This window comes from Cervus elaphus, chromosome 9 (genome assembly GCF_910594005.1).
Source record: "Cervus elaphus chromosome 9, mCerEla1.1, whole genome shotgun sequence".
Classification (NCBI taxonomy): domain Eukaryota; kingdom Metazoa; phylum Chordata; class Mammalia; order Artiodactyla; family Cervidae; genus Cervus; species Cervus elaphus.
The window spans coordinates 43,021,922-43,043,183 of record NC_057823.1 but is presented as its reverse complement, the minus strand read 5'-3'; the positions used below and the strand labels follow the sequence as shown (position 1 = coordinate 43,043,183).

The 21,262-nt window shown below is 36.0% G+C and overlaps 2 protein-coding genes across 2 annotated transcripts; both read right to left on the bottom strand.

Moving 5' to 3' along the window:
* Window positions 1–7,944: 7,944 nt before the first annotated feature.
* LOC122700771 (olfactory receptor 2AK2-like) lies at window positions 7,945–8,925 on the bottom strand. The gene is given in 1 exon segment (XM_043913826.1): window positions 7,945–8,925. A coding segment is annotated over 1 exon segment (981 nt).
* A 9,228-nt stretch (window positions 8,926–18,153) lies between these two features.
* On the bottom strand, window positions 18,154–19,134 carry LOC122700770 (olfactory receptor 2AK2). Its single transcript, XM_043913825.1, has one exon. It carries the CDS (start codon window positions 19,087–19,089, stop codon window positions 18,154–18,156), a length of 936 nt encoding a protein of 311 aa, XP_043769760.1. The 5' UTR covers window positions 19,090–19,134.
* Between the last annotated feature and the right edge of the window lie 2,128 nt (window positions 19,135–21,262).

Genomic DNA, 21,262 nt, shown 5'->3' with positions numbered 1-21,262 from the left:
CACGAGTTCTGTCAATGTCATGATGTACAAATTTTGATTAATAAATGTGCAGGAAACAAATACAGAAGTTCTAAAACTCAGTTTTCTGGGAAAGAGAAGAAAAATCGTTAAATTTCTTGCTTCCACACTTGCAAGCAACCCATGATCTCAGTACACCAGGCCCGAGCGCTGCTGTCTTCCTGATTACAGGGACTTTCTCTCAGTTTAGAGACCTTTCAACAGTTAACATTTTAATCTAATATGTCCTCACAAAATGAGTGTGAATTTAGTTAAACATATGCATTACAAAAAGTTCATAAGTTCATACATATATACAACCTAAAAGAAAATACATTTATTTTATTTGTAGCTTGTTCACACTTCATTACCAGTAATCATACATCCTTAAATGTAGGAGATATACCAATCTACCAACTATATTGATGTATGATCTAATTATGATCTAATTGTGATCTAATATGATCTAAATGATCTAATTGTCAATTAACAGATTAATTATCATACTCAGTTAACTGATTACTTTGTTATCTAAGTACTCAATCAATACTTGCCCAAATTAATTTATCATGCAAAATTAATACAGTACCACCTACATATAAAATTTGCAACATTACCATTACTTCCAGGGATTAGTTATCTTTTCACTAAAGCATCTAGCTTCTGTTACCTGTAAGTGTCTATGGTAACTGACTGGATTTTTATGCAAATAACTTGCTATCTTATGTGACATTTATCTGTTCCTTGCAAATAAAACTTTGGAAGAGAGTAAAGTAGATTAGTATTTTAATCTTTGGACTTTTTTCATAATCTATGGTTTAGCAATACTATTTTACTTCTGCCTTAAGTTAATTTATGAATTGTGCAAGTTTTGTAAATAAGCATGATATCTTTAATAAATATTTGCATTGCTTTAGTATCTAGTGTATACCACCAATGTTCATTATGCTATTAAAAGATTTAGATGTTCTGTTAATCAAAATAGTTGTAAATAAGATATAATTATAAGCATATAAATTTCTTGCTTCACAATTTTAATAATATGTATATTATATCTACCCTTCATGAATCACTGCCTTGTCATGGTGAAGGGGCTTGTGTAGCTTAATGAAGCTATGAGCCATGCCATGTAGGGCCACCCAAGATGGACAGGTCATAGTGGAGAGTTCTGAAAAAACATGATCCACTGGAGGAGGGAATGGCAAACCACCCACAGTATACTTGCCATGAGAACTTCATAAACTCTATAAGAAGACAAAAAGATATGACACTTGAAAATGAGTCCCCCACATCAGAAGGTGTCCAATTTGCTGCTGGGGAAGAGCAGAGGACAACTACTAATAGCCCCAGAAAAAATGAAGCACTGGGAAATGATGCTCAGTTTTCTGGTGATGAAAGTAAAATCTGATGCTGCAAGGAACAGTATTGCATAGGAACCTATAATGTTAGATCTGTGAATCAAGGTTAATTGGGCATGATTAACCAGGAGATGCTAAGAATAAACATAGATATCTTAGGAATCAGTGAACTAAAATGGACAGCAATGGGCAAATTTAGTTCAGATGTCCATTATATTACTGTGAGCAAGAATCCCATAGAAGAAATGGAGTAGCCCTCATGATCAACAAAAGAGTACAAAATTCAGTACTTGTGTACAACTTTAAAAATGACAGAATGATCTCTGTTTCCAAGGCAAACGATTCAACATCACAATAATTCCAGTCTATGCCCCTACCATGGGCACAGACTGCTAAAGAAGCTGAAGTTGATCAGATCTATGAAGACCTAGAAGACCTCCTAGAACTAACACCAAAAGAAGATGCTCTATTCATCTTTGGGATTGGAATGCAAAATTAGGAAGTCAAATTATACCTGGAGTTACAGGCAAATTTGGCCTTGTAGAAAAAAATGAAGCAGGGCAAAGGCTAACAGAATTCTGCCAAGAGAAGGCATGGATCACAGGGACCACCCTTTTTCAACAACAAAAGTGATGGCTTTACACATGGAAATCACCAAGTGGTCAATACCAAAGTCAAATTGATTATATTCTTTGTAACCACAGAGAGAGAAGCTGTATAAAGTCAGCAAAAACAAGACCTGGAGTTGACTGTGGCTCAGATTATCAGCTTCTCATAGCAAAATTCAGGCTTACACTAAAGAAAATGGGGAAAACCATTAGGCCAGCCAGGTATGACTTAAATCAAATCTATGAATATGCAGTGAAAGCGATGAATAGATTCAAGGTTTTGATCTAGTAAACAGTGAGCCTGAAGAACTACAGGCAAGATCTGCAATATTGTAAAGTAGGCAGTGAACAAAACCATCCCAAAGAAAAAGAAAAACAAGAAGGCAAAGTGGTTATCTGAAGAGGTTTAACAAATAGCCAAAGAAAGAAGAGAAATGAAAATCAAGGGAGAAAGGAAAGGTACATCAATGCAACTAAACACAGAGTTCTAAAGAATAGGAAGGAGACAAGAAGGGCTTCTGAAATGAACAGCACATAAAAATAGAGGAAAACAACAGAAATCAAAAGACTAGAGATCTCTTCAGGAAAATTGGAACTATCAAGGTGATGTTTCACCCAAAGATGGACACAATAAAGGACAGAAATGGTAGAGATCTAGTAGACACTGAAGAGATCAAGAAGAGATGGAAAGAATACACAGAAGAACTGTACAAAAAAGATCTTAATGAACCAGATAACTATGATGGTGTGATCAGTCATCCAGAGCCAGACATTCTGGAGTGTGAAGTCAAGTGGGCTTTAGGAAGCACTGCTGTTAATAAATCTAGTATGCAATGGAGTTCCAGTAAACCTATGCAAAACCCTAAAGGATGATGTTATTAAAGTGCTGCACTCAATATGTCAACAAATCTGGAAGACCCAGTGGCCACAATATTGGAAAAGTTCAATCTTCATCCCAGTTCCCAAGAAGGGTAGTACTAAAGAATGTTCTAACCACTGGAAAATTGCACTCATCTCCCATGCTAGTAAGGTCATGCTTAAAATCTTGAATGTTAGGCTTCAGCATTACATGAACCAAGAACTTCCAGATGTCCAAGCTGAGTTTAGAAAAGGCAGAGGAGGCAGAGATCGTTGCCAACATTCACTGGAACACAGAGAAAGCAAGGTAATTCCAGAAAAACATCTACATCTGTCTCATCAACTAAGTTAAAGCTTTTGACTATGTGGATAATAACAAAGTGTGGAAAACTCTTAAAGAGATGGGAATACCAGACCATCTTACCTGCCTCCTGAGAAACCTGTATGCTGTTCAAGAAGCAATATTAAGAACCTTGTATGGAGCAACTGATCGGTTCAAGTTTGAGAAAGGTGTACAGCAAGACTGTCCTGATGTCACTCTGCTTAATTAACATATATGCTGAGCACATCATGAGAAATGCTGGGCTGGATGAGTTGCAAGCTGGAATCAAGATAGGTGGGAGAAACATCAACAACTTCTGATATGTGGATAATACCACTCTAGTTGCAGAAAGCAAAGAGGAACTAGAGCCTCCTGATGAGGGTGAAGGAGCAGAGTGAAAGAGCTGACTTAACATTAAGTATTAAAACAACTAAGATCATGGCATCCAGCCCCATTACTTCATGGCAGAAAGACGGAGAAAAGGTGGAAGTAGTGATGGATTTCCTCTTCTTGGACTCTAAAATAACTACAGATGGTGACTGCAGCCATGAAATTAGAGGATGATTGCTTCTTGGCAGGAAATCTATGACAAACCTAGACAGGGTGTTGAAAAGCAGAGACATTACTTTTCCATCAAAGGTCTGTATAGTGTCAAGGCTATGGTGTTCTGAATGTTCACATAAGGTTGTGAGAACTGGACCCTAAAGAAGGCAGAGCGCCAAGGAATTGATGCCTATGATATGTGGTGCTAGAGAAGACTCTGGAGAGTCCCTTGGACAGCAAGATCAAACCATTAAATCTTAAGGGAAATCAATCCTGATTACTCTTTGGAAGGATTGATGCTGAAGCTGAAGATCCAGTATTTTGGTCATCTGATGCAAACAGCCAACTCATTGGAAAAGTTCCTGATGCTGGGAAAGATGGAGGGCAGAAGGAGAAGAGGGCATCACAGGATAAGATGGCTGGATGGCATCAAGGATTCAGTGGACATGAACTTGGGCAAACTTTGGGAAATGGTGAAAAACAGGGAGGCCTGGTGTGCTGCAGTCCATGGGGTCTAAAACAATCAAACTGTGAATGAACAATAACAATATTATATCTATCTAGGTTTGGAAATTAATTATGCCTCTGTTTTGTTATAATGTAGCATACAGCATATTGGTGAAGACTTCAGTTCAGTCGCTCAGTCATGTCCAACTCTTTGCGGCCCCATGTACTTCAGCATGCCAGGCTTCCCAGCATCATGGTCTTTTCAAATGAGTCAGCTCTTCGCATCAGATGGCCAAAGTATTGGAGTTTCAGCTTCAACATCAGTCCTTCCAATGAACACACAGGACTGATCTCCTTTAGGATAGACTGGTTGGATCTCCTTGCAGTCCAAGGGACTCCCAAGAGTCTTCTCCAACACCACAGTTCAAAAGCATCAATTTTTCGGTGTTCAGCTTTCTTCACAGTCCAACTCTCACATCCATACATTACCACTGGAAAAACCATAGCCTTGACTAGATGGAACTTTGTTAGCAAAGTAATGTCTCTGCCTTTTAATATACTGTCTAGGTTGGTCATAACTTTCCTTCCAAGGAGTAAGTAAGTGTCTTTTAATTTCATGGATGCAGTCACCATCTGCAGTGTTTTTGGAGCCCAGAAAAATAAAGTCTGACACTCTTTCCCCATCTATTTGCCATGAAGTGATGGGACTGGATGCAATGATCTTGGTTTTCTGAATGTTGAGCTTTAAGCCAACATTTTTCACTCTCCTCTTTCACTTTAATCAAGAGGCTCTTTAGTTCTTCTTCACTTTCTGCCATAAGGGTGGTGTCATCTGCATATCTGAGATTATTGATATTTCTCTTGGCAACTTGATTCCAGCTTATGCTTCCTCCAGCCCAGCATTTCTCATGATGTACTGTGCATAGAAGTTAAATAAGCAGGGTGACAATATACAGCCTTGACGCACTCCTTTCCTATTTGGAACCAGTCTGTTGTTCCATGTCCAGTTCTAACTGTTGCTTCTTGACCTGCATACAGATTTCTCAAGAGGCAGGTCAGGTGGTCTGGTATTCCCATCTTTTTCAGAATTTTCCACAGTTTATTGTGATCCACACAGTCAAAGGCTTTGGCATAGTCAATAAAGCAGAAATAGATATTTTTCTGGAACTCTCTTGCTTTTCTGATGATACAGCGGATGTTGACAATTTGATCTCTGGTTCCTTTGCCTTTTTGAAAACCAGCTTAAACATCTGGAAGTTCATGTTTCATGTATTGCTAAAGCCTGGCTTGGAGAATTTTAAGCATTACTTTACTGTCGTGTGAGATGAGTGCAATTGTGCGATAGTTTGAGCATTCTTTAGCATTGGCTTTCTTCAGGATTGGAATGAAAACTGACCTTTTCCAGTTCTGTGGCCATTGCTGAGTTTTCCAAATTTGCTGGTGTATTGAGTGCAGCACTTGCAAATAAAAATAATTATGTTATTTAGATATTAAAAAAGTGGATCTTCTAAACATATTGAGCAAACACACCAAACACAAAGGATAAGTTATTATTTGATTCTGTTAATAAAGCTTTCACTCAAAGGGAATGGAAGTCATAATAATGTTACCATTACTGGGACAAAAGAAAGAAAAAGATAGTGCTAAGTACTGTCTGACTTTTGCAACCCCATGAACTGTAGCCTGCCAGGCTGTTCATGGGATTCTCCAGGCAAGAAAATTGGAGAGGGTCTCCATTTCCTTCTTCAGGGGAGCTTTCCTACCCAGGAATTAAACCCAGGTCTCTTTCATTCCAGGCAGATGCTTTACCAACTGAGCTACACAGGAAGCCCAAAGAGCTAACATCAAAGGTGAACAAGGAATCCAATGTTTTTGCTTTGGTATTCTTTTTTTTTTTTTTTCATTTATTTTTATTAGTTGGAGGCTAATTACTTTACAATATTGTAGTGGTTTTTGCCATACATTGACATGAATCAGCCAAGGATTTACATGTGTTCCCCATCCTGAACCCCCCACCCACCTCCCTCCCCATCCCATCCTTCTGGGTCATCCCAGTGCACCAGCTCCGAGCACTTGTCTCATGCATCCAACCTGGGCTGGTGATCTGCTTCACACTTGATAATATACATGTTTCAATGCTGTTCTCTCAGATCTTCCCACCCTCGCCTTCTCCCATAGAGTCCAAAAATCTGTTCTATACATCTGTGTCTCTTTTTCTGTCTTGCATATAGACTTATCATTACCATCTTTCTAAATTCCATATATATGAGTTAGTACACTGTATTGGTGTTCATCTTTCTGGCTTACTTCACTCTATATAATGGGCTCCAGTTTATCCATCTCATTAGAACTGATTCAAATGTATTCTTTTTAATGGCTGAGTAATATTCCATTGTATATATGTACCACAACTTTCTTATCCATTTGTATGCTGATGGGTTTGGTATTCTTGAACTAAGTTTTTGGTAATTCCAGTGTTCCACTTGTGCAGTCCATGGCCTTAGCTTAGTTCTGAGACCTTTTAATTTCCTCAAATTTCACAAGTTTTGTCAGTGTAGTCTGGCAGATTCATGCCCTTGCACTAACACCACTTCAGTCCAAGATATAATTTTATCACAATGAGATGGCTGCAGTCGATTAATAGCCGATTTCAATCTTCTCTGCAAAACACAACAATCTTTTTTATCTTTTTAATGCCAGTTTTACACCAGTCTACATTTTATTACAAAATATGTGTCCATTATATCCACTCATTTTCTACAGCTCAGTAGTGTACACCTTGACCCTGTGACTTTGCCAACCATTTTCTCTGCTCCTTTGCTTCTTCCTCCACCTAGGAAACACATCACAAGATACCCAGTTGGCTTACTTTCTCATCTCCCTTCAATGTTTGCTCAAATACCATCCTTTCAGTTTCTGTTTTCAAGACAGTTTTATCAGAGATGGCAAATTCCCTACCAAAATTCCCTACTTATTTTGTTTTTATAACAGCTATAACTTTTGATATAATGCAATATTTGTTGCATTCTTTGAATGCTCAGTCATACTGAATTTTGAAATTAGATGATTTCAGAGATATGTCAGTGTTCATTTTTGATTATGTAGTTATCACCAGTGACACACATATTGTTAAGCCACTAAAAATGTGTTGAATGATTGGATTATATAGCTTGCCTTCTATAAAAATTTGTCACTTATAGTGTCTCTAAAGGTATATATTAGGATAAAGTATATTCCATATGCTTTGAATGTGTGCTGGGTCTGTCAGTCATGTCTGTCTTTGGCGACGCTATGGGCTGTAGCCTGCCATGCTCTTCTGTATATGGGATTCTCCAGCCAAGAATACTGAATACTGAAGTGAGTCGTCATTTCCTCTCCAAGGGATCTTCCCAACCTTGGGCTGAAACCCGCATCTCCTGCACATCCTTTCATCGGCAGGCAGATTGTTTTGACACTGAGTCACCTGGGAACCTCATGCTTTGGATCGCAGGTTTTAAATGTCCAATTCAAAATATTCATAATATGAAAACATTGGGTTAAAAGGGTGAATTTCATTGTGTTCAAAGTTAAATAAGTTAGATAATACAGTGTTTCTCAAGCTTCTATATTGAAAATGTGTCTAGTTATAATAACAATGTTCAAGGCAATTCTGATATCAGGAGTAATAAAGACTTTTATCATGTTTTTCCTTCATAAACATTTCTTAGGATTCATATATTACTAGGCAGTTTTTATTATCATTTACATATTCCAAGACAGTACTTTAAGCACAGTTTTTTTATATTATTCTGTCTCAATCAACAAGGAATTCCTACAGTCTCATTTTCTGTACACATACTCTCCTCAAGGCCCTTATAACTTCTTTATTCCTCGGGCTGTAGATAAATGGGTTCAGAAGAGGTGTAATAATGGTATAAAATACAGCTACTATCTTGTCCTCTTCCGGGGAATGCAAGGAGTGTGGCCTTGTATAGGTGGAGAGAGTGGTTACATAGAACAGGCTTGCCACAGTCAGGTGAGAGGAACAGGTGGAGAGAGCTTTTGTCTGCCCTTTTCCTGAACTCATCTGGAATACCACAGTAAGCACACAGGCATAGGAAGCTAAAATGGCCATGAAAGGTAACAACAGAATAATAAGTCCACTCAGGAGTATTGTATGTTCATACTGAGAAGTGTCCTGACACACCAGTGGCAACATGGATGGAACTTCACAGAAAAAGTGATTAATAAGCTGAGATCTACAGAAGGGGAGTTGAAATGCATACAATGTATGTATTAAAGAGTTGATAGAACAACTGGTCCATGCACATGTGACCATGAACCAACAGATCTTCTTGCTCATGAGTACAGGGTAATGTAAAGGGTGACAGATGGCTACATAGCGATCATAAGACATGAAACCAAGAAGAAGAGCTTCAGTTCCACCAAGGACCATGAACACAAATGCTTGAATCTCGCAACCTACAAATGTAATGGTCTTACTATTGGACAGAAAGTTAGTTGCTATTTTGGGCACAGTGGTGGAGATGTACATCATGTCGATGAAAGAGAGTTGACTGAGTAGGAAGTACATTGGAGTGTGGAGTCTGGTGTCCAATTGAATGAGAAGAATCAGCATGATATTCCCCATCAGAGCCACCGAAAACAGGATTGCAATGACAACAAAGAGTACGGTGTCCACTGGGCCATATTGGAAAAGACCAAGAAGTATAAAATCTGCTCTGACACTTTGATTTCCTGTATTCATGACTTAAACAAAAATATAAAAGCAGACCATATCTGAGAATTCCATGTACAATATTGACTTTCCTTAAGAGAAAAAGATGATGATTATAACATGCGAGAAGATGTTCTTGAATCACCTTAGGTTAATATATCTTCCTTTAGTCAATACACTGAATCCATGTTTATTAAACTATACAGACTTAACAAAGTATGAAATAAAAATAAAGATTTTACATAATGTAAAGTTCAACATATTTTGATAATAAAACTAAGATAAAAGTTTAGGTGATTTGCCAAGATAAATTATTTTCTTCCTTTTAAAATATCTTCAAGGGGATACACTGAAGCTTTGTTTTCTTGTTATAAACATAGTCTTGTCTTCTACTCAATTCACCTATATAAGTAATAAAAATTTTAACCAACATAAAATTTGGTTAAGTATACTCTAATGTTAAATGTCTATTGTGTTTCTGTGTTTTGAATTTATATTGGCTGTGAACTGGTATGAAGAGAATGATAACATTTATAGCCTTTCCAATCAATTTGTTGTCATTTAGTAGCTAAGTCGCGTGCAACTCTTGCGACACCATGGACTGTGGCCTGCCAGGCTCCTCTGTCCAAGGGATTCTCCAGGCAAGAATACTGGAGTGGGTTGCCATTTCCTTCTGCAGGTGATATTCCCAACCCAGGAATTGAACCAGGTCTCCTGCATTGCAGGCAGTATCTTTACCAACTGAGCTACAGGGAAGCCCCATAATTCTAATCAATTAGTTTTTGTTATTCCTGTGAATGTAGAAGATATTTAATGAATTCAGGAAAAAAAAAAAAAAACAGACACAAGGAAAAGTTTGAGAATGAATTAAATATAAACTTAACACTGACATTAACTTTGAATCAAATAGCATGATAAAATCATTAATTCAAAGCTAATGAATTTAAATTTTGCCTTTTATTTTCTGACACAAACCTGACCTTTGTATATTTCCAGAACAAATAATATCTTATTAACTAGAAGCTCCTTGCTTTTAAAATATTTAGCAAAATTACAAAAAATACAGTAAATGTTCCTAACATTTGTTGTCTATCTTTACTATGGATACAATATATTGATATTTTCTGAAACTCTAAAATATAAGCCAAACTGATTTTCTCCATCTAAAGTTTACAGCTATTCTCTATCATGGTGGTGCATGACTGCCAGGAAGTCCACCTGAGGACCTTGGAGAGATGTAGCAAAAGTAGACTGAAACAAACATGTGTTAATAGCAGGCTGTTATGCTAAGAAATAATAAGGATATTAGGTTAGCAATTAGAAAAGGTGAGTAGGTGAGAAACATTAGGCAGTTTGAGAAAAGCTTGTAATAATTTATAAATATGTCATTATGAATATAAGAATTCATGTATAGTTACTTTTCTACTTCTTATTTAAATTACCATGAAATATGTCTGATCACAAAAAGAAATGAATATATAATAATTGTATCAGCCTAGAAAGAGAAGTAATAAGTATCTCAGATATATCTAAAATTATCTACCTATATAAACTTATATTTACACACAAAATGTCTCCCATGGTTAATTGCAAAATCCTGACAAGAGGGAAGTATATGTTAAGGAGGCACCTGAAATAGCATATAGAAGGTTAATAATCAGACTTTCTCTCACCTCAGATTCCAAAGACAGTATGTACTGTGATAATCATTAAAAATATTGAATGGTATAAAATCTTCTCTATAAATTAAATAAATCGATTTGGGGTCATCTAGTATTGATTTTTAAAAATACACTATAGATGAAGGAAAAAGGCCAAAACAACCACTAGTTCAGAAACATCTAAAAGAAATCTAGTAACTACTTTCCCCCAAAAGAAAGAAATCTCCCACATCCCAGCCTCCTCTTCCAAAACCAAAGTCATTACCTTGATTTTGACAAAACATCAAACTAGAGATTCAGTTGACATTAATATAAAAGAATATATTGAGGCCTGGAAGGATTTATGATACTGCATTTACCAATAAATTTAAATAAATTATAAATCAAATTATAAATAAGTTTAATTATAATTTACCTCCAGTACGTTAGGTAATGGCTTGGATCTTCAATGTGAGCTAAGCAAATTAAAATAACACCTACTTAAAGTATATTTTAAATCAAAGCCAGAACCTGGAGAAGGCAATGGCAACCCACCCCAGTATTCTTGCCTGGAAAATCCCATTGACAGAGGAGCCTGGCGGGCTACAATCCATAGGGTTGCAAAGAGTCACACACACCACAGAAACTTTGGCAGGGAAAGAGAAAGCAACATTAACATTTTTGTTCACCAGGTGAGATTCAAGAACTAGTTTACTATTGTTAGGTCCATAAACTGAAAATTATAAATTTCAACCTAAACAATTTCGCCAAAGAAGCAATTAAATGTGTAGTTATTTTTTATCAAAATATAGCCCCCCCCAAGTTACTATTCTAATTCACATACATTTTTGCATGGTATCTCCAATTTTCATTTGAAGTTTGAATTCTGTAATAAATGATAAAAATATTATAGAATTAATTTAAGATATTAGTAACTCATTTCTGGAGATGAAAACTAGAGAAATATGTAGAACTGAAAGCTATGGATGCAGACAATACAGTACAGTTCTAATATTAATAGGTTATAATAAAATAGTTTATAAAAATGGAAGTGTTAATGGGTAGCATGCCTATGGAGTCATATGTTGCAAAATATTTTTTTAATGGAACTGCATAAACTTTTACTATGTACATCTATTTTTTGAAATAGTTGATGTATTTTATAACCTTTCATCATCCCCAAAATATTGGTGAATATGATTGCATGCTAAGCTTAATGCAGAAACTTGAAGATAAAATAAGAATGAAACAGATACGTTCCTTAGGAAGACAAGCTTATTCTTGGGGTCATGTCCTCTCAGGTTGAGGATAGATAGGACTACTGAATACCGGGGCTTCCTTCATAGCTCAGTTGGTAAAGAATCCACCTGCAAAGCAGGAGATCCTGGTTTGATCCTGGGTCAGGAAGATCCCCTGGAGGAGGGAAAGGTTACTCACTCCAGTATTCTGGCCTGGAGAATCCCATGGACTGTAGAGTCCATGGGGTTGCAAAGAGTCAGACATGACTTTCACTTTCACTTTTCACCTTCACTGAATACTGGTCCTAGTTCACTGCACCAAGATTCTCCCCAGCCCCTTGTAAACCTTGTAAACCTGAGAGGATTCAGATTCAGTAACGATCAAATAAATTGCAAATATATACCTTTATATTTCTTTGCAGAAAGCATACAGGTAATGAATATATAACTTAGCCAGCCCTGATGTAGCCCAATTAAAGTACACCTGCATGTAAAAAATAAAACTTAACTTACATATATAAGCATTAAAGTACAATTTAACATGTTAAATATAATGTCTCAGAGTAGACATATGTTTTTGTTTTGAACATGAGTTATATTAAACTACAGTTTCTTCAGACTTACTTCAGAGGAAGCTGCATCTGAAGAGCGGATACTGAATGATTTTACTGTGACTTTGTCTTCTTTGCCTTCATCCATCCATGTACTTGATGCCTGCCTTGAAAGCATAAGTTACCCACCAGATAAATAGACATATCAACTGTCTTTCATTTCATAAAACATGTAAAGCCCCTTTCCACTGAGGCATATTCCCTCTTCTACTGATATAAAGCTTATTATTCTAGGATATTTTGTTTGGAATAAAATATTAAACAAAGAACAGGAGATGGAGCTGCAAAATTACAGTTTAAAAAATGATTCCACACTACCCCATTAGAGGTAGTAATTAGAGACTCACAATGATTCATTTTCTGATAATTTTTTTTTTAAATAAAATCCTATTGTTTGAGGTCATAGAAAGATCACGTATATGCTTAATTACTAAACTATTTAATGTGGCACTGCTGCAGAGAGGCATAAAGTATATTTTAAAAATCTATAATTTAAAATACATTTTAGGAACTATTGCCACACAATTAATTTGTAAGATTTTTCCTTTTTTTTTCCCCAGTGTATTTTAAGGCTTCAATCACTTAGCATGAAAACTTCGGTGAACAATAGTATTTAAACCAAAGTGCCATTTTGTCAACCTTATGCAAGAATTTAAAGACTCAACTGGGCTGACTGCCTAATCATTACAAAATCTTCTTCTTTTTTTTTTCCAAAGACCTTTAGGGAAAACTTATTCTCTAGTCCACAATTAAACACATTGGCTGATTATGTTTTATTATAATCACTCTCTGTACTATAAAAAATTAAGTATCAGTATACAAAATTAATTTTTTCAAATGAAAACAGCCATATAAAAGTTTGATAGATTTTAAAATGTGTCGCTTGACTCTATATCACTTTATGTATATATTTCATCATATATATTAGAATCTACCTGATAAGAACCAACTGATATACACTGTGATGTATTTTGAAAACATTTAGGATATTTCAAGAAATTACATGACCCAGGAACTGTTCCATAGTAAATAAATTTTTTTTCTACAATAAATTTTTTTTCTCAAGTATCTTAAGGAGATTTCCATATTCAGGGTAGTAAGAGACTCATATTTCTGAAAGTCCAGAGGTCCAATAAGATGTTGTAGCCATTCACAGTTTATTGTCCTCAAGTTCATAGACAGAAGTTAGATAACGGCATGGCATTCATATAATACTATTCTATGAAAACAAAAATTATTTAATCTGTAAAAATTAAAGAAATGTTGAACATTTATGTCAATCTCTCTTTAAAAATTCTATAAAATGAGAAGACACAAGGTTCCCTCTTTGTTCAGGTTAAATGCAAACAATAGCAACAACAACATATATATTCACTTATTTACCACATGTACAAACATACTTGCAGCATATATATGCATGTTTGTGCATGCTAATGAGAGGGTAACAGGCAGGAAGGCCAGGGGTCTCCAAATGGAGGAAAGAGGCTGCAAGTGCCAGACATTTTTATCTCTCTTAAGCAGCAGGAAGAAACAAACCAGCGATATGTTTTTCCTTCTCTATACAAATTTAAAAGGAGGTTTCTCTTAAAATGCTGTGTTGCCCTGACACCTGGTCTTACCTAAAGCTAACTACTCTCAAACCTTGAGTTAACCAATACATTTCTTGTTCTTATGGAAATGTTGTCTTAAGCTATGTTAATGTACCCCAGACTCTATCTTCAAGTTGGTTCTGCCAAATGGCCTAACTTACTTACTCAGGTATTGTTCCCCTAATCTATGTAAATGAAACTATTTCTTTGTATTCTGCCCTTCTACAAGATTCAAGTCAATTGTTTTATGGCCAGGGATGCCATTCTAAATTTTATGACACCCCTTTCTTTTCATTAACAGACTGTGAGTGACTATATAACATACAGCTAAAGACTAGGAGGGGAGTACTCTTTTGCCTCCTTCTGATGCCTATGTCAGAAGCTTTCTCTATCTCCTTTATACTTTAATAAAACTTTATTACACAAAAGCTCTGAGTGATCCAGCCTCGTCTCTGGCCCCGGATTGAATTCGTTTCCTCCGGAGGCCAAGAATCCCGCGTCTTATCATTCAGCAACAACCTTTCGCTAAGTCACTTCAGTTGTGTCTCATTCTATGTGACACTATGGGCTGTAGTTCGCCAGGTTCCTTTTTCCCTGGGATTCTCCAGGCAAGATGTATATACATATATACATGAATATACACATGTAAAATTCAGTAACTTAAGAGGCGAGATAATGTAGGTTGCAGTTTAATGAAAACATACACAGTCTGAATACAAACATTATTAACTAGACTACAACTTTCTGTTAAATAAACACATATCTTTATCTTCATTTTCCCAACAATAATATGTAATATAATGTATTTGGTATATGTTCTATCACTTTTACGAAAAATACCTTGCAACAATTTACTCAGAAGATAAATTCAATGAGCAGGTAAGCTCATTAACAGTTTTAGATAGAAACTTGGTTATTTAAGAATCCAAATACCAGATTTTAATTTAAAAATTAAGTATTGTGATGGTTAACACTTTCCTCAAATCCAAATACTGATGGAAATTTTCCTAGAATGTGTGTGGGTGCATGTGCTCAGTCAATCAGTTGTGTCTAACTCTTTGTGAAACCATGAACTGCAGCATGCCAGGCTTCCCTGTCCTTCATTGTCTCCTGGAGTTTGCTCAAACTCATGTCCATTGAATCAGTGATGCCATCCAGCCATCTCATCCTCTGTCACCCCATTCTCCTCCTGCCCGCAATCTTTCCCAGCATCAGGGTCTTTTCCAATGAGTTGACACTTTGCATCAGGTGGCCAAAAAGTATTGGAGCTTCAGCTTCAGTATCAGGCCTGCCAATGAACATTCACGGTTGATTTTCTTTAAGGTTGATGGTTTTTATCTCCTTACTATCCAAGAGACTCTCAAGAGTCTTCTCCAACACCACAGTTGCAAAGCATCCATTCTTCGGCGCTCTACCTTATTTATGGTCCAATTCTCACATTCATACATGACTACAGGAAAGACCATAGCTTTGACTATATGGACCTTTGTCCACAAAATGATGTATCTGCTTTTTTGTATGCTGTCAAGGTTGTCACAGCTTTTCTTTCAAGGAGCATGTGTCATTTAATTTCATGGCTGCAGTCATCGACTGTAGTGATTTTAGATCCCAAGAAAATAAAATCTGTCACTGTTTCCACTTTTTCCCCATCTATTTGCCATGAAGGGATGGAACAAGATGCCATGATCTTAGATTTTTTAATGTTGAGTTTTGAGCCAGCTTTTTTACTCTCCTCTTTCACCCTCATGTAAAGGTTCTTTATTCCTCTTTGCTTTCTGCCATTGGAGTGGTATCATCTGAATATCTGAGTTTGTTGATATTTCTCCCAGCAGTCTTGATTCCATCATGTAAATCATCCAGTCTGGCATTTCACAAGATGTACTACACATGTAAGTTAAATAATTAGGGTGACAATATACAGCCGTGACATAATCCTTTCCCAATTTTGAACCAGTCCATTATGCCATATCTGGTTCTAACTGCTGCATCTTGACCTGCATGCAGGTTTCTCTAGAGACAGGTAAGGAGGTCTGGCATTACCATCTCTTTAAGAATTTTCCATATTTTACTGTGATCCACACAGTTAAAAATCTTAGTGTAGTCAATGAAGCAAAAGTAGACTTTTTTTCAATTCCCTTGCTTTTTCTATGATCCAACTGATGTTGGCAATTTGATCTCTAGTTCCTCTGTCTTTTCTAAATCCAGCTTGTATATTTGGAAATTCTAAGTTCATGTACTAGAAGAATGACTATGACATGACTAGATACAAGAATTTTGAGCATTACCTTGCTAGCCTGTGAAATGAGAGTAATTGTACAGTAGTTTGAACATTCTTTGGCATTGCCTTTCTTTGGGATTGGAATAAAAACTGACCTTTCCAGTCCTGTGGCCACTGCTGAGTTTTCCAAATTTGCTGACATATTGAGTGCAGCACTTGGAAATAAAAATAATTGTATTATTTAGATGTATAAAAAAATGGATCTTATAAACACATTGAGCAAATGCACCAAACACAAAGGAGAAGTAATTATTTGATTCTGTTAATAAAAGCTTTCACTCAAAGGAAATGGAAGTCATAATAATGTTACCATTACTGGGACAAAAGAAAGAAAAAGATAGTGCTAAGTCGTGTCTGACTCTTGCGACCCCATGAACTATAGCCTGCCAGGCTGTTCATGGGATTCTCCAGGCAAGAAAATTGGAGTGAGTAACCATTTCCTTCTTCAGTGGAGCTTTCCTACCCAAGAATTAAGCCCAGGTCTCTTTCATTACAGGCAGATGCTCTACCAACTGAGCTACACAGGAAGCCCAAAGAGCTAATATCAAAGGTGAACAAGGAACCCAATGTTTTTGCTTTGGTATTCTTGAACTAACTTTTTGGTAATTCCAGTGTTCCACTTGTGCAGTCCATGACCTTAGCTTAGTTCTGAAACCTTATCATTTCCTCAAATTTCACAAGCTTTGTCAGTGTAGTCTGGCTAATTCATGCTCTTGCAATAACACCACTTCAGTCCGAGATATTATTTTATCACAATGAGATGGCTGCAGTCGATTAATAGCCGATTTCAATCTTCTCTGCAAAACACAACAATCGTTTTCATCTTCTTAATGCCAGTTTTACACCAGTCTACATTTTATTACAAACTATGTGTCCATTATGTCCACTCATTTTCTACAGCTCAGTAGTGTACACCTTGATCCGCTGTGACTTTGCCAACCATTTTCTCTGCTCCTTGGTTTCCTCCTCTACCTGGGAAACACATCACAAGATATCCAGTTGGCATATGTTCTCATCTCCCTTCAATGTTTTCTCAAATACCATCCTTTCAGTTTCTGTTTTCAAGACAGTTTTATCGGAGATGGCAAATTCCCTACCAAAATTCCCTACTTATTTTGTTTTTATAACAGCTATAACTTTTGATATAATGCAATATTTGTTGCATTCTTTGATGCTCAGTCATACTGAATTTTGAAATTAGATGATTTCAGAGATATGTCAGTGTTCATTTTTGATTATGTAGTTATCACCAGTGACACACATATTGTTAAGCCACTAAAAATGTGTTGAATGATTGGATTATATAACTCGCCTTCTATAAAAATTTGTCACTTATAGTGTCTCTAAAGGTATATTAGGATAAAGTATATTCCATATGCTTTGAATGTGTGCTGGGTCTGTCAGTCATGTCTGTCTTTGGCGACGCTATGGGCTGTAGCCTGCCATGCTCTTCTGTATATGGGATTCTCCAGCCAAGAATACTGAATACTGAAGTGGGTTGTCATTTCCTCTCCAAGGGATCTTCCCAACCTTGGGATGGAACCCACATCTCCTGCACATCCTTTCATCGGCAGGCAGATTGTTTTGACACTGAGTCACCTGGGAACCTCATGCTTTGGATCGCAGGTTTTAAATGTCCAACTCAAAATATTCATAATATGAAAACATTGGATTAAAAGGGTGAATTTCATTGTGTTCAAAGTTAAATAAGTTAGATAATACAGTGTTTCTCAAGCTTCTATATTGAAAATGTGTCTAGTTATAATAACAATGTTCAAGGCAATTCTGATATCAGGAGTAATAAAGACTTTTATCATGCTTTTCCTTCATAAACATTTCTTAGGATTCATATATTACTAGGCAGTTTTTATTATCATTTATACATTCCAAGACAGTATTTTAAGCACAGCTTTTTTATATTATTCAGTCTCAATCAACAAGGAATTCCTACAGTCTCATTTTCTGTACACATACTCTCCTCAAGGCCCTTATAACTTCTTTATTCCTCAGGCTGTAGATAAATGGATTCAGAAGAGGTGTAATAATGGTATAAAATACAGCTACTATCTTGTCCTCTTCCGGGGAATGCAAGGAGTGTGGCCTTGTATAGGTGGAGAGAGTGGTTACATAGAACAGGCTTGCCACAGTCAGGTGAGAGGAACAGGTGGAGAGAGCTTTTGTCTGCCCTTTTCCTGAACTCATCTGGAATACCACAGTAAGCACACAGGCATAGGAAGCTAAAATGGCCATGAAAGGTAACAACAGAATAATAAGTCCACTCAGGAGTATTGTATGTTCATACTGAGAAGTGTCCTGACACACCAGTGGCAACATGGATGGAACTTCACAGAAAAAGTGATTAATAAGCCGAGATCTACAGAAGGGGAGTTGAAATGCATACAATGTATGTATTAAAGAGTTGATAGAACAACTGGTCCATGCACATGTGACCATGAACCAACAGATCTTCTTGCTCATGAGTACAGGGTAATGTAAAGGGTGACAGATGGCTACATAGCGATCATAAGACATGAAACCAAGAAGAAGAGCTTCAGTTCCACCAAGGACCATGAACACAAATGCTTGAATCTCGCAACCTACAAATGTAATGGTCTTACTATTGGACAGAAAGTTAGTTGCCATTTTGGGCACAGTGGTGGAGATGTACATCATGTCGATGAAAGAGAGTTGACTGAGTAGGAAGTACATTGGAGTGTGGAGTCTGGTGTCCAATTGAATGAGAAGAATCAGCATGATATTCCCCATCAGAGCCACCGAAAACAGAATTGCAATGACAACAAAGAGTACAGTGTCCATTGGGCCATATTGGAAAAGACCAAGAAGTATAAAATCTGCTCTGACACTTTGATTTCCTGTATTCATGACTTAAACAAAAATATAAAAGCAGACCATATCTGAGAATTCCATGTACAATATTGACTTTCCTTAAGAGAAAAAGATGATGATTATAACATGCGAGAAGATGTTCTTGAATCACCTTAGGTTAATATATCTTCCTTTAGTCAATACACTGAATCTGTGTTTATCAAACTATAGAGAATTAATAAACTATGAAATAAAAATACAGATTTCACATAATGTAAAGTTCAACATATTTTGATAATAAAACTAAGATAAAAGTTTAGGTGATTTGCCAAGATAAATTATTTTCTTCCTTTTAAAATATCTTCAAGGAGATACACTGAAGCTTTGTTTTCTTGTTATAAACATAGTCTTGTCTTCTACTCAATTCACCTACATAAGTAATAAAAAATTTAACCAACATAAAATTTGGTTAAATATACTCTAATGTTAAGTGTCTATTGTGTTTCTGTGTTTTGAATTTATATTGGCTGTGAACTGGTATGAAGAGAATGATAACATTTATAGCCTTTCTAATCAATTTGTCACATTTAGTCGCTAAGTCGCGTGCAACTCTTGCGACACCATGGACTGTGGCCTGCCAGGCTCCTCTGTCCAAGGGATTCTCCAGGCAAGAATACTGGAGTGGGTTGCCATTTCCTTCTGCAGGGGATGTTCCGGACCCAGGAATCGGACCGGGTCTCCTGCATTGCAAGCAGATTCTTTACCAACTGAGCTACGAGGGAAGCCCCATAATTCTAATCAATTAGTGTTTATTATTCCTGTGAATGTAGAAGATACTTAATGAATTAAGGAAAAAAGATAATCAGATATAAGGAAAAGTTTGAGAATGAATTAAACATAAACTTAACACTGACATTAACTTTGAATCAAATACCATAAATGATTAGATAAAGTAAACAGATAAAATGATTAATTCAAAGCTAATGAATTTAAATTTTGCCTTTTATTTTCTGACACAAACCTGACCTTTGTATATTTCCAGAACAAATAATATCTTATTAACTAGAGGCTCCTTGCTTTTCAAATATTTAGCAAAATTACAAAAAAGTATAGTAAATATTCCTAATATTTGTTGTCTATCTTTACTATGGTTACAATACATTGATATTTTCTGAAACTCTAAAATATAAGCCAAATTGACTTTCTCCACTTAAAGATTACAGCTATTCTCTATCATGGCGGTGCATGACTGCCAGGAAGTCCACCTGAGGACCTTGGAGAGATGTAGCAAAAGTAGACTGAAACAAACATGTGTTAATAGCAGGCTGTTATGCTAAGAAATAATAAGGATATTAGGTTAGCAATTAGAAAAGGTGAGTAGGTGAGAAACATTAAGCAGTTTGAGAAAAGCTTGTAATAATTTATAAATATGTCATTATGAATATAAGAATTCATGTATAGTTACTTTTCTATTTCTACTTTAAATTACCATGAAATATGTCTGATCACAAAAAGAAATGCATATATAATAATTGTATCAGCCTAGAAAGAGAAGTAATAAGTATCTCAGATATATCTAAAATTATCTACCTATATAAACTTATATTTACACACAAAATGTCTCCCATGGTTAATTGCAAAATCCTGACAAGAGGGAAGTATATGTTAAGGAGGCACCTGAAATAGCATATAGAAGGTTAATAATCAGACTTTCTCTCACCTCAGATTCCAAAGACAGTATGTACTGTGATAATCATTAAAAATGTTGAATAGTATAAAATCTTCTCTATAAATTAAATAAATACATTTGGGGCCATCTATTATTGATTTTTAAAAATCCACTTGATAGATGAAGGAAAAATGCCAAAACAAACACTAGTTCAGAAACACCTAAAAGAAATCTAGTAACTACTTTCCCCCAAAAGAAAGAAATCTCCCACATCCCAGCCTCCTCTTCCAAAACCAGTCATTACCTTGATTTTGACAAAATATCAAACTAGACATTCAATTGACATTAATATAAAAGAATATATTGAGGCCTGGAAGGATTTATGATACTGCATTTACCAATAAATTTAAATAAATTATAAATCAAACTATAAATAAGTTTAATTATAATTTACCTCTAGTACATTAGGTAATGGCTTGGATCTTCAATGTGAGCTAAGCAAATTAAAATAACACCTACTTAAAGTATATTTTAAATCAAAGCCAGAACCTGGAGAAGGCA